A 13,855-nucleotide genomic window follows, 5' to 3' on the forward strand; every position below is an offset into this window, starting at 1 on the left:
CTTATTTGGTTTAGTGAAAAACATATACAAACGTCTTTTGAAAATGGACACATCAAAGTCCTTTCTGAAGGGCAGGTCATATTTCAAGGTAAGTGCTGTTCATTTTTGAGGTGATATAACAAACATATATGGGGAAAAAAAGCCTCAAAGGCATGCCAGAGATAAAAGCAAGTAAGTCTCCTAGTGCTTCAAACACGTTTCATTTACAAAGCAAGATGCAGTTCTTTCATTTTGTGGAAATTTCATGTTTTATGTTTATGCAACTCTGAGAACATTTGTAAAATACATTTAATAGACGCAAGACAGTTTTCAAAGCTGAAAAGTTGCTCTAGATAATAGACGGATCAGATGTGCCAACATATTTTCCTCACAAGCATTATTTCACACAAAAACTGAAATCCTGTAATCATTTAAGCACTCGTATGTTGTTCCAAACCTGTACAACTTTTGTTCTTCCCTGTAACATCAAAAAATCATTTTTGAATAATGTATTGCTTGCGAGTTCGAACTCTAGTGAACTTGAGAATCAGATTTTGTTTCAGTTTTGTGACCTAGATGAACTGATTCAATTTATTTACAAATTGGACACCATGACTTCTCTCAAGTTTGGGCACATGTCATGACATAATTTTTGGATGAACTATCGCTTTTAAAAAGTATACAGAAACATACTGTCCACTTCGTTTGAATGGGGTTGCCTCATTGTCTCTTTTAACATCAGATTGATAAAAAGTGCTGGAAGCCTGGAGGCGGTACAGTTGTAAATGGGACATGTGGGTCTGCTCGCCTGCACAGAGACACAGCGTGTAATTTAAAACCAGGCACAAGCTTGGGGGCTGCACTGAGCCTCACACACACACATATGCTCATGCACACACACACACATAGTCAGACCGAATTTCAGTTCAGGCATCCAGCACCACACAAAGCTCATGACAGGACGAAAAGATCAGCTAACAGGACATATCCAGATTGGATGAGTTTTCGGATGCATTTCCCTGTGCACAGGTATCTAAAAAAACTTAAATTATTAATGTATGTGTTTGCATGTGTGTAGTTTACGTACGAGAAAATCTTTCCCGCAATGCCAGTGCAGATGGATGTACAGTAAGTCGTACACTGGACTGCACTTTTGTAATTGAGAGTTTGCATGCTTCCTGGTATTTTAATTTTGGCTGGGATCAGGGCATTGGCTGGAGCCAGTTTATGTGAAAAGTTTGTTTAGCAATTGTCTCTCAGAGCAAGATGCACTTTCTAATTACACATGCTGGTTCAAAAAAGTAGCAAAGACTGGGTGATTATTCTAAAATGCATGTTTGTGGTCTTCTATTTTTTTTTTTTAAGTACAGACAACTTTTTTTATGTTGGTCTATGTGAGTCCATGGGTTCCTCTACTTAAATATGTGTGCTGAGTAGGTTTTTCATTTGAATAGAGATGTAATCATTGTGTCACTTATTTTTTAAAGCCTGAGTTAAAATTAATTCAGGAAAACACTCTGATAGAAGGAAAAAAAGTATTTTCCTCCCAGTGCAGGAAGTTCAAATGGTTTTAATTAAGCACTGATGGCCATGTAAGCTTGTTCTCCCTCAAACACATTGTCCTGCTAACTGGGATCTACCCGGTGTAGGAGGGGGTAAATTCTTCTCAAGGTCTCTGACCTAAAAGACTAGAGTGTCCTTAACTTTGGACCTGAAATAATCAGGAGCATTCTTTTGAACACACTGGGTAAACCTGGAATTTGGGTTAACCTTAAGGAAAAAAATGTGAATGTGTAAAGAAAATACACACTCCCCCCTCATGTTGGACAGCGAACAGTGCCTCTGTTCTTCTTCATTTCCCATTGAAGCTTTCTAAACCATTGGTTCACCTTTCTTTCTATTATTGTAGTAAACCAAGGCCATCATGGCAGCCAGGGTCTCACACAAGGGCTGTGTTATGCTGGTTCGTTCACCTGAAGTGCTAACTGCTTCCTATGTTCCAGACAGAAATCCGCACAGGCTCCCTTTATACCTGAGATTAACATGCGTTTCAGTGATCGGATCACACTTGACAACATCAAAAATGATGTATAAATGGAGCCAAATCACATTGAGACTGGTCTCGGATCAATTAAAATAAATTAAAAGGCCATATATTATAAATTTGTCATGTTTTCTTGTGATCTTGACTTACATTTTTTTCTAGATCTCAACATTACAAAATTAGTGTGTTTTTTATATCAAAATCTCAAGAGTTGAAACTTTTTTAAATCTGTAATTCTGCAAATGCCAGAAAATCTTTAATTAATGCATCCTCTATAAGCTATTTTCCATTTTGCTTTGGTTACTGTACGACTGGATGTCTATCAGTCACAAAGGTGCAGATGAAACTGCATAGCAATGCATTGCAATCTGTCATAATAAGCACTTATACTTTGTAATAAGAATATTGTCCATTGACATAACAAGTGCAACACATTTGTGAAAATGTGAAAAAATACATAAAAAATACATTAATTATCACATAGTGTGTTCCCATGATGTCAGTCATATCATTTTATCAGTGGAAAGAAAGAACATGGAACAAATACAATTTCTACTATTTAATTGCATGTTACATCTGTGAAAATAGCTGCAAAGCAAACTGTAGACTGGAAGAGTGTATGTAGCCTGTCCGAAGTTCTAGACTTGCCAAGACCTGTTAGTAGTTTTACAGTGTCTTGAAAGGCAGGGAAAGCCCTGAAGCCTCAAAATCCATCAGTGAATATCTGATTTTCACTGATATATGTTAGTGAGAAGGACCAATGAGCGCTAGTGCCATGAATCGTTCATCACCGCGTTACACAACAGTTTTTTTTTTCATAACAGATTTTTGGCTATTAAATTGTTGGTCATTAATGCATAAACCAAGGTGGAAATGCAGCCATGACACAAAGTGGATGTCAGGTGTGCATTCATTTCAATAATTGAATGCTTACTTTATACTAAACTATATCACAGTTGCATGTACTTGTCTATATTGTGTTTATTTCAAGATATTTTTCAGGGGTTTTCATTCCTATACTGATCCTGTGTCTACATCTACTTTTTTGTGACCCAAGCCGCCACTGTTACTAATTCAGAAAGAATGTGGCAAAGTGATATTGAAATGTAGAGGAATCCACAAACCTGGAACTACTTCACAGCCATGCCATAAAAATCTACTTGGAACATCTGTCAAACAATCAAAATCAATAATTTAACATTTTCTAAAGATAATGAATTCATTGGGTAAAGTTCCCACGGGTGATGATTTGTGAGCAATAAAGAGAGTTTTAGAGATGATGTAATAGAACTGGCGCATATCATTTCCAAAGTCTTGAAGTTAAAAAACAGTTTAAATAACATAGTCAATGAAAGAAACAGGGCTAGGCAATAAATACTAATGCTAAGAACACATTGTCTGCCTACGTTCATACAGTTCAACAATGATAACCAACAAAAAACAGTCTACAAAAGGGCTGTAAGCTAAATCTTTACCTGACAAATCTAAAAGTTCATCTTCCTAGAACAGCATTTTTATGGAAGCATTAAGTGATTTAGCAAAAATATGAGCTTCACCTCGTGGCATTTGAACCCTTCAGATGCTAGCACGAAGATAAAATTATTTGTTGTCAACTGAGTGTAACTTGTACTGAACCTGCAACATTCCTTTAAAAAGAAAGCATTGTCCAGGTTTAATTTGTCATGAATTTACAGTTAGATAAAGGTTATTTTCACTTATACATATATGCCCTCTTCCACTTTTAAGAATAAAGCTCTTGGCTGTGCAATTTACATTTCCTTCGCCTTTTCTCAGGGACTGCAGCTGTGCCCTCTCACTCTGACAAAAGGAAGCGCTTGGTTCATAGAGGTTACGCTGAGAATTCACTTGACTGGTTTACCCAGCTGCTGCTTTTTGCCATGCGGCTGCTCTGCGGTCTGCTGCTGCTGTGCCTGGTAATCTGGGCAGCTGATGCACGAAAGGGTGGGAAGGGACTACGAGTGCGAAGTCGAAAACGTTCAAGTACAGTCAAGCGGTTTGCTGCAGACTGCAAGGAAAGTTCAGTCAATGGGGAGAAGTTCTTTGACTGCCAAGAGCGCCAACTGACGGCGGTACTATTGGGCTGGCCGGAGGACATTCACCACCTGCAGCTGGCACGGAACAAAATTCAGGTGCTGCGAGACAACACCTTCAGTCACTTCCGGAACCTGAGGAGCCTGGATCTCCAACAGAATGAAATCTCCCGCGTAGAGGAGGGAGCGTTCAACGGCCTGAACAGTCTCACCACTTTACTGCTGCAGCACAACCGTCTGCAGGTGGTGAGTGAAAGCACGTTGATCCCCATGCCGCAACTCAAGTATTTGCGACTCCATGATAATCCCTGGAGGTGTGACTGCCAGCTGGACACCCTGGTTAGGTTCATACAAGTGCCCAGTAACCGTAACATCGGCAATTATGCACGATGTGCAGAGCCTAGGGAATTTGATGGGAGGCAACTGAAGAAGCTGGATGCAGAGCTGCTGTGCTCCCCTCAGCAGGAGAATGTACTGATCCCGCATCCGGAGAATCAGATCTTACCGGCTTCACAAAAAAAGTCTGACGCAACCTCTCTCTGCCACACCTATGTCCACCCTGTGCCCCGTCTAGATTGCAGGAACAGAGGTGAGAAATCTATTTATTGCTTAACAATGCAAGGTTCCTTTTGTAGAGGGACATTTGGGGAGAAGTGGGATAAAAAATAAAGTTGGGGTTGTGAAGTAACAGAACACATTGCCTCGTTTGGGAAAATCCAATCATTCGCAATTGGCAAATGATTGTGACCATAATGGCCAGTGCAAAGGTTCACACAGTATTTTAAGTTTATGTTGTGATGTTGAAAGTGTCTACAAACAGAAGGGTTACTTAAAAAGAGTGAGTGACATTTGGCTAGTTGTGTTACCTCAAAGGTGGTATCACGAACAATTAAGAGATTTTAGTGGCCGAAAGAGCTTTTAATAGGTACTCTATTCAGTGATTAGCATTCCCACTAAAACCATTAAAACAAATTAACTTTTCGACCTCACTAATGTAGCCTACAACTCAGTTTATTGAATTATCTGTAATTTTTTTTAAAAATAATTTCCATTTCCTTGAAACAGGAATTTGGAAAGATTTGTGAAGAAGGCTGCCAAATGAAATGCAATTAAACAATTAAATCTGACAGAAAGATGAACAGGGTTAATTTGAAATTGAGCAGTTTCTTTTCGGAGAATTGAAAAGTTTTTTCTGTGTCATGATGTACACTGTGTCATGTAGTGATTACTCTGCAGTACCCGTAAGGGCAAAGTGTAATTTAGTCCACAATAAACACTCACACAATGAGTAATGCTTTCCTCAAATCCCTAGAAACTCCCTTTTAATTGTGCTAAAGCAGCTTTTTATCTGTACTGTTTAAGAAACGATACATGCATACATAGTATGAGATGTTGGTGTGCATTTGGGAAAAAAATACAATAAAAAAATGTCAACTTCCTTTAAGTTCATGGACTGATAGATAGATAGATTGATTGATTTCTGAAGAAACATTTCTGAAAGATTCATCATTTCAGCTGACTCAGCATGTGGTAAGTTACTCAAATTCAAAGCAGAGTGGAACAAACGTCTGGAAACATGAAATATAAGATGCAGAGAACTAGCGGAAAGGGAATTAGTATCTTTCCAGCGTCAACATCTGGAGACCCTGCGCTAAGGACAGATTAATGTCATATTCAGACGGTTATCAAGACAACATAACTTTTCTGTAGCTTGAATCTCAGTATTATATTTCAAAAGGCAAAGCAATGCTCACATAAGATCTCCCTGTGACTCTGTCCCCTAAAAAAAGTCTTAGGGAATACCACATTGCTATGGCTATACAGGCAAATCTCCATGGGAATCTGAGAACAATGCTGTCTGTGTCATATGCGTGGCTTATAGTGTTTTGGGGAAGAATTTAGGACAAGAGGGGATTTTTCTGATGAAGAGATTGCTTTAAGATATCACAAAGAAAATGGGAAGACATATATAATTTAGTGTTTAACTATAAAAGAGTCCTTTGTCATTGCAACATTTTTTTCTTCATATGTAATTAAATCAAAGCAGAATTCTGTTATTTTTCCAGAAAGTCAAATATATCACCAATCAGCAGATATTTTATTGAACTGATATATTGAACACTTCAATGCCACTCATTGCACATTTCGGTCACAAAAGCTGAAACTGTTACTGATTAATAACGATAAATCTGACGATCTCTACTTGGCAACTTAAAAATGGCACTTTCCACATATATTTTTCGCTTATATTATCTGGGACCCTTAGATTCAATCTACTGAACATGAATCTTGAGTTCTCCAAAGCAAGGTTCATTATTTTGAAAAACTAGCTAAACGTGATCTGACATTCATAACAAGACAAGAGACACAGCCAGGCCAAAGACGGAGTCATCAGGGTTTGATGAGGCAAGCAAAACGTGTGTGATACATTACAGTCAATGTGAACTAAATGAAGTCAGATGGGTTTCAAAGACAGTGGGATTTGGGCTTCTCCACTTGTCAGAAATAGTGAGTCAACAGTCTGGAGCTGAGGGAGGCATCCTCAATCAAAAGTCACACTTTTTTTTAGCATTACGTCATCTGTTCCGGGACCTAAGGGATAAATGGCTATATTTCCTTGTCAGCTTTAAAAAGGCTTACGCAGAAAGCCTGTGCAGAAATCTTGTGGCAAGAGCAGGAGACTAAAATCCAAGTATTAGTGAGCTCAGCTTCTGGGAAAGCTTTTCCTTGAATTAGTCACAAGAATCACGGCATGTTAATTTCTTTGGGTACAATTCAGAAGCCTCAAGATCCCAGAGAAACTGTAAAGTAGTATAAAATCTACTCTAGTGGCAACTGTGGATAAATCTGTTTATATAGGTGACAGAACAAAAAATGTAGACTGCAGAATGTAAAATCTGAGCAAGATCTCTCATTGAAGGCACTCTGGGGTTTAAAACAGGTGCTCTGGCGGGTTCAAGCGGGAAGTGCAGCTGTATCTGTTCTGCATGCTGCATAGCTTTCACACATGTCAAGCTGACGAGTCCCACGATAACATTTCCGAATATCACAGAGACAGTGATATCTTGCAGAGTTTCGAATGTTACCACCAAACGCGTGCCATGTGTATGATTTTAATAGCTCTCTCCGTGATGATATAAATAAATATGGCTAGGCACGGTTTACTGGAGCCCTTTAAAGTGTTGCATTGAGCTTTCGAGTGTTCAGATTCTTCCAAAATAAATAGAGAGCTCCTTCACAACGATTACTGTCACATACAATTTAAGATCCATATACAGATACTAGTTAGTTTGAATGCCATTATCAGTAAAGAGTCTGAGAAAATTACTTTAAAAGACCACCAACGAGGAAGCAACTGTACAGAACTTCCAACAATTGTCATGGCAGATGTTTCCATGTATGGTTAGCCTTTTGGAAATCATTTGGCAAGCACTTGGACAATTTTGTACTACACAATATTCCCTTGGAAATCAAAATGAAGCAATATTTGTAGCTGAATGCACTGTCAATCAAACTTGTGATAATTATGAAGGTACCATTACAATAGGCCTACATGATCATAGTAATTAAACTCTCTTCCACAGACCTTAAAACTGTGCCGGCTGACATCCCGCTGGATATTGTGAAATTGGATTTATCCAGAAACAACATCAAGCAGCTGAGACCAAAGGGGTTTGTAAGCATTAAAGACCTAAAGCTCTTGAACCTGAGTGGAAACAGTCTTGAAAGCATCGACAAAGGTGAGCCATCGGTACACGACAAAATTCAGTCATCAAGACGTATACTTATTTGATGGTTGAGGGAGAAAAGAACAAAGATTATGTACAAAGTACAGGAAGCAGGTGTTTGGTGTACAACAATGCAATACAAGGAAGGAGTCTCAATTAAGAATACGTCTGAAATTAAAGCTTTAAAACATGTTGTCAAGCACTGATTGAAAAGATAACACCAGTTGTGGAATCCAAGGTTGGTCAACTGGAAATCATTAACTTTCCTCAAAAAAAGGAGGCATTCTATGTCCCACAATCACTCATCAAAAGGAATGGGTGGGTAAAAGGCCCTAGGAAAATGAGTTTTTTTGAAAAGTAGTCATGAGAAAAATCAAAGCGTGCCTCAACCATGCAGCACAGCTATCAAGAGCTGTTATTGTGGAGAAAGCAATAAACATCAGCATGTTAATTTTCAAGCCTTTACCAATTAGAGAAAACAGAGCAGGGGGTTCGCTGAATAGAATTGCTTGTAAAAAGATGTAGGCTATTTCTTGCTGAGCAGACACATTTAGCAGCTTTGGGAATCCTGTGTTCTTTCTTCCATGCAATACAAAAATATTTAGTCAAGTGGGATCTGTGTGGAGATGATACTGTATATAATTTGAATAAACATTTGCTAATGATCGTAAAGGGGTGGTTGATCATGATTTCAATTTTTTAACTTTAGTTAGTGTGTAATGTTGCTTTTTGAGCATAAACAACATCTGCAAAGTTACGACACTCAAAGTTCAAACTAAAGGGAGATATTTTCTTTTACATAAATAACTTTTTAAGGAATACAACAAACGGCTGGTAGGGACTATGCTACATGAGCTTCCTCACGTTTGCATTTATATAAATCCATTTTATTCTATTTACATAAACCCATAAACATGATAAAAAATTATCATGACAGAATATGCTAATCAATGACTGATATAATTAACTCCACATCAACTACATAAATTCATCAACTAACCATTCAGAAATGTCCTGTTGCTATCTACATGTTTATCACTTCCTCTTGAGTCTCTCCGTCTTTGTACGAATCCGGTTTGAACATAGAATGCTAAACGTTTTTGAAATTTTCAGTGTGTGTGAGGTAATCGGAGCTGTTAACACATGAGCTCTTGAAACTCCGCCCTCTTTGCCGGGAACATCAGCTCATTTGCATTTAAAGGGACACACACATAACAGTGCGTTTTTGCTCACTCTCAAAAAGTGATAATTTTAACATGCTATTAAAAAATATCTGTGGGGTATTTTGAGCTAAAACTTCACATACACACTCAGAGGACATCGGAGACTTATTTCAAAAAAAGGGCATTATACCACCCTAAAGTGTTAGCAAGACAGCTTGGTTGGTTGAGAACAAATCTGAGTGGTGGGTTCCTAAACTTTCTGAAAATCTTATCATCAGAGTCTGTCAGATACTGTACAGTCAACTGTGTTATGTTTAAAGCAAACCCATTTCAAAAGTCCGTTGTAAGCAATAAAACATGGCATGTATTTAATTACCTGACCACTGTATTCTCCTGCCTCCATTTTTAAGTCAAGTCTACACCAAAAATGCTTATTAGTCTTTTTCTCTCACCATAGAGAGAAATACAAGCAAAAGCTAAGTACTTGCTGATGTTTCTATAATTATAAGACACTTAAGCCTTTCTAAACTGCTTCAAAAAATGCACTTAATCACAGTCAGTTGTTTCTAATGAACAGACCAGCAGGGTGTGTCATCTAATGGTTCCCTAGAGAGATGATAACACTGATTCAGTCACACAACAGAACTGCAGTCTTCCTTCTGTTTAGTTCATCAGTGATCACAGCGAGAGCACAGCTTGAACAACGGACAGTTTCCCTCACTTCAATGTAAAAGATGTGTAATTCATTCAGGCTTATCCTCTAATTAAAAGAAATGATCTGGGTTAAATTAAAACGCAGAAAATAATGTGTAATCAGTAAAAAAAAAAGAAGAAAAAAAGTAATGCACCTATGGAAATCCATTGAGAGATTGTACCAGAATGTTTAAAAGCAGGAATGTCACAGCCACTCCAAAGGGAGGAATCAGTAAGCACTGTTTCTGCACTCCCTGAACCACCTTGATTGTAGTCTTCAGAGTTTTCTTCCGGGAATGTACACGTCAAAATATCCCTCATTTAAATAATTAGGCTACCGCCCAAGGCATATGCAAAAGACCTGGATGAGTTGCGTTAGTTAGTAGTGTGCTGAAACACGGGGTTATGGTAAGGGGTGTGACATTTCCGAAACACATTCGAAGCAGTTGACCAATCACAACACACTGGTCCATCCAACCAATCAGACCACATTGCGCTTTCGGGGAGGAGGGGCTTCATAGAGATGGAAACAGAGAGTAACTCACTGGGATAAGGGTTGCAACAACAATGTAAAAAAAAAAAAAAGGTGAAAAATAATGTGTTTTTAAACATTGCATGAAAGCATGAAAACCATAAAAAGACTTTGGAAAAGGGTATAGGTTAATAGGTTGTGTTTAACTAAATTATTCAGTGAAGAATATTACACTTATAAAATCATATAAACCATGTATAAATCATAAATATATAAAATCATATAAATCTATTTTATTTGGCCTATAATAACACACAACCAGACATTTCATAATGTATTTTGTAAAACTGAGGGAGGAGTTTAAATTCTATGATATTCAAAAGCATCTCACAGTTGCAGTCAATACAGTATAATTTGTACTTATTTTATTTTATTTTAGTTGTAATTTTTGTGTGTATGTATTTAAAACGTTTTGAAACAAATCTGAAGAGACAGTCTATCTATTTACAGTTTTGTTCTGTTTTCTGTAGCTGCCTTTATGGGTCTCCTACACTTGGGAGAATTAGACCTGTCCAACAACAGCCTGAAATTTTTTCAATATGGTGTTTTGGAGGACCTGTACTTCCTGAAGAAACTGTCTCTAGGGGACAATCCCTGGATTTGTGATTACAACATTCATTACTTGATCTACTGGCTGAAGCACCACCACAGTGTATCCCACACAGGTCTGGTGTGCAGTGATCCAGAAGAGTTTCGTGGTTGGCCGGTGGAAAACTACGTGAAGACCTACAACGCAGACTGTCCTAAAGACAAGCAGCTGGGCCAGTCACCTGGCACTGACCCGGAGGACAGCACAGCTCAGGAGCTCACTGCTAAAATAGACGAAGAGGAGCTGGTTTTAGAATTGGGTCCTAGACCTTACAGAGGGCCTAAGAAATATGAGATAATCCGTCTTACTTAAGGCGGAAAACTGTGATGTTGTTGGGAACTTTTTTATTTTGTCATGAACAAATTGTTTTTCCAGCAAAAATTAGACTGACAGAGTTGCAGATTCACTCATTCAAAACAGAATTCATGCGGTTGACGTTTACGTACAGTATTGTGTCTGCTATTTTTTATGAGTAATTTTGTAAATTGAATAATCATCAATAAAATTACAGATTTTTTTTATTCATCGATGGGTCTGATGTTTCTTCATCAACTAAGTAGCCTATGCACACCGTCACAAATGCGTAAAGGGATAGTTCATCTAAACATAAATATTCCATCATCATTTACTGATCGTTCATGTATTTGAGTTGAATATGTTTTTGGTTCTAAAGGGGCGGTAACACTGCCAAATGCAAAGTTTCACATTTAACTGCTTTCCAAAGTTCAAGTGTGATGAACTCGCCTCACATGAAGACATGTGACCACGGCGTGATCTCTTGGCTGAATTAAAAGAACGCATATTTTTGCAGTAAAGTTAAGAAGATTGTATATTTTTACATTTTGAAAGTAATACTATTTATTATGTTAAACTATTTGTTATGGCAAAAAGACACCGCAGAGTGGGATATCATATCACGACCGTCGCAGTGTCCGTAGAAATTTTGTGTGCTCAAAAGAGTTACCACGCACCACGGCTTAAGCATGCAACAGTTTCATTAAATTCAACTAACTGGCTCATTAAGATTCTCTTCAATCTGTTGCTCTGAAATGACAAAAGTTCAATTCAATTCACATTTATTTGTATAGCGCTTTCTACAATACATATAGTTTCAAAGCAGCTTTACAGATGTACATTACAATTTCGAGTGATCTGTTATCAGAGGTGACTGTGTCCAAGTAATGTATTTCAGAAATGTACATATACAAATCACACAGTTTGCTAATAATGTATTAATTTACGGCAGAAACAATGAGATCATTGAGTAATTATTACAAGTTGTGAACAATGCATGAGAATGCAGTGCATAAAGTCGTGATGTGAATTTAATTTCGGACACACTTTATCATGCAACAACGCATGAAATTGTTCACATACTTGCGTGGAGTATGTTTTGGGCCCATGTAAGAATATATATGGTTTATTTTCCCCTGCAAGGCACCCACATTGGTGTCCCACACAAGTTGGAGCCCACATGCTCATTTGTTATGAAGTATCTAATTCTCCAACAAGATGTAGCACAAAGAGAAACTATACTGTCTATAAAATGGGGACGTGTATAAGCACATGAAGTCAGTCCTGTAATGTATATGTCTGGAGAAAATTGTCCATAAGAGACTGAAACATTGGAAAGGCATTTTTTCTGAGGGGGAAGGGCAGGCATAATGCCAGAGCCTTGGGGGGGTTTATCTTCATCCTGTCTGAAAAGAAACAGATGCAATCTGCAGTTTCTGTCACTGCTTTGAGAGAATGCAATGAGTAAAAAATCTGGGAAAAAATGTCTGCAGTTCAGGTGGAGGGCCATATGGGGACTTTATGCATTTGAGGGGAAACATGGCTGGCAGGGAATCAAAGTAAATAAATGGATGAAGACCTCATCTTTTTAATAAATAACTGTTGTCAGCAGCACAGATGTTTTCAGCATCGAATCTGAGTGGTGTGATTCTGATCAACTGTTTAGTTGCCTCAAACATGAAGAGCAGAGGAGTTTGAGTGATAAATGCCCTGAGTGAGTGATATCTGAGGCACTGGTTAAGCTCTCAATGGGAGGAGTGAACCTACCATCATACTGTGACCTATAATGCAGAGCAGTCAGTGATGTTACATTTTCCACAGATGCTTACTGGGAAATGGAGAGCTGATTCACACAATGTCGGGAAACTGGCTAATAAAATAGGCTAAATGATTTAAGAAAATCATAGTATAGTCAAAGATTGATATTCACATTTAGGGTGCAAATCAATTTTTGCTAACCTTGTCATACTTAGCCTTTGTTCACACTACACACAATGTGTTTTGATTTTCAGATCTGCAATTTAGGACTGACTGTGCTGTAATTTTGTCAAGTGATGAAATCTGTTCCATTTGTTCAGACAGTGTGTAGACAATATCTCATGTATCTACATGCATTACTATAGAAATGATGTAAGCATGAGCATAATGCCAAGACACTTTGTGCCCCAATTCACATACTTATGCACTATTTTATGCCATTTTATATTATAGTATGACTAGTGTGAGTAGTATGTTCACACTGAAAAATGCACTTCAAATACCCAGATTATGCACCTAAATAACCTACAAAAGCAAAGTGTAGAATTTTGGTCTCTACTTGCGGTCAACTGCTGCAACTTTCCATACAGAAGACTCTGATGCTGAATAAAATGTTTGGATTAAAAAAGAAAACACCGTCTCTTTATTCACTCACACAAAATAAACTGTGGGAAAACTGGTTATTTCAGGACTGGTTTAGTCTTTTGTCCTTTTAAAGATAAAGTACTAACAAAAACTATAAATAACTTTCATAACAGCACGAGGGCTGGTTCGTGCCCAACAATAAGTGGTTCAGGGACTGCAATGCCAAAATTAAAACACTCGGGCCAATATCAACACATCTTTTTATAAACGGTGTGTTAAAGCATAGCTGAAGGGACAATAACATGAGAAATCAAATAGGAAATGACAACGAAGGTTTTACACAGATGTAGGTAGGCTACATAGATTCAATTGTACTTTTACAGTGGAAATTGTGTCCTATTCAAGACTTACCTACGAACTACCTCTAGGTCGTCTGTGT

General features: G+C 37.9%; 1 protein-coding gene across 1 annotated transcript; it reads left to right on the forward strand.

Annotated features, from left to right (window-relative positions):
* Positions 1-793: 793 nt before the first annotated feature.
* Positions 794-11,306, forward strand: lrrc17 (leucine rich repeat containing 17). The gene is made up of 4 exons (XM_077234249.1): positions 794-1,008; positions 3,818-4,663; positions 7,659-7,814; positions 10,661-11,306. The coding sequence occupies exons 2-4, from the start codon at positions 3,922-3,924 to the stop codon at positions 11,089-11,091; spliced, it is 1,329 nt and encodes a 442-aa protein (XP_077090364.1). The 5' UTR covers positions 794-1,008; positions 3,818-3,921; the 3' UTR covers positions 11,092-11,306.
* Positions 11,307-13,855: the final 2,549 nt, after the last annotated feature.

This window comes from Siphateles boraxobius, unplaced genomic scaffold (assembly GCF_051911475.1).
Source record: "Siphateles boraxobius isolate OS27281-9 unplaced genomic scaffold, OSU_SipBor_1 19, whole genome shotgun sequence".
In the NCBI taxonomy this organism is placed as follows: Eukaryota; Metazoa; Chordata; class Actinopteri; order Cypriniformes; family Leuciscidae; genus Siphateles; species Siphateles boraxobius.

Bases quoted from the DNA above. Each gene is read 5' to 3' on its own strand.
- lrrc17 (XM_077234249.1), top strand. From the start codon at position 3,922: ATGCGGCTGCTCTGCGGTCTGCTGCTGCTGTGCCTGGTAATCTGGGCA. The intron at 4,664-7,658 runs GTGAGAAATCTA...TCTCTTCCACAG, and splicing joins TCTAGATTGCAGGAACAGAG to ACCTTAAAACTGTGCCGGCT. The intron at 7,815-10,660 runs GTGAGCCATCGG...TGTTTTCTGTAG, and splicing joins TCTTGAAAGCATCGACAAAG to CTGCCTTTATGGGTCTCCTA.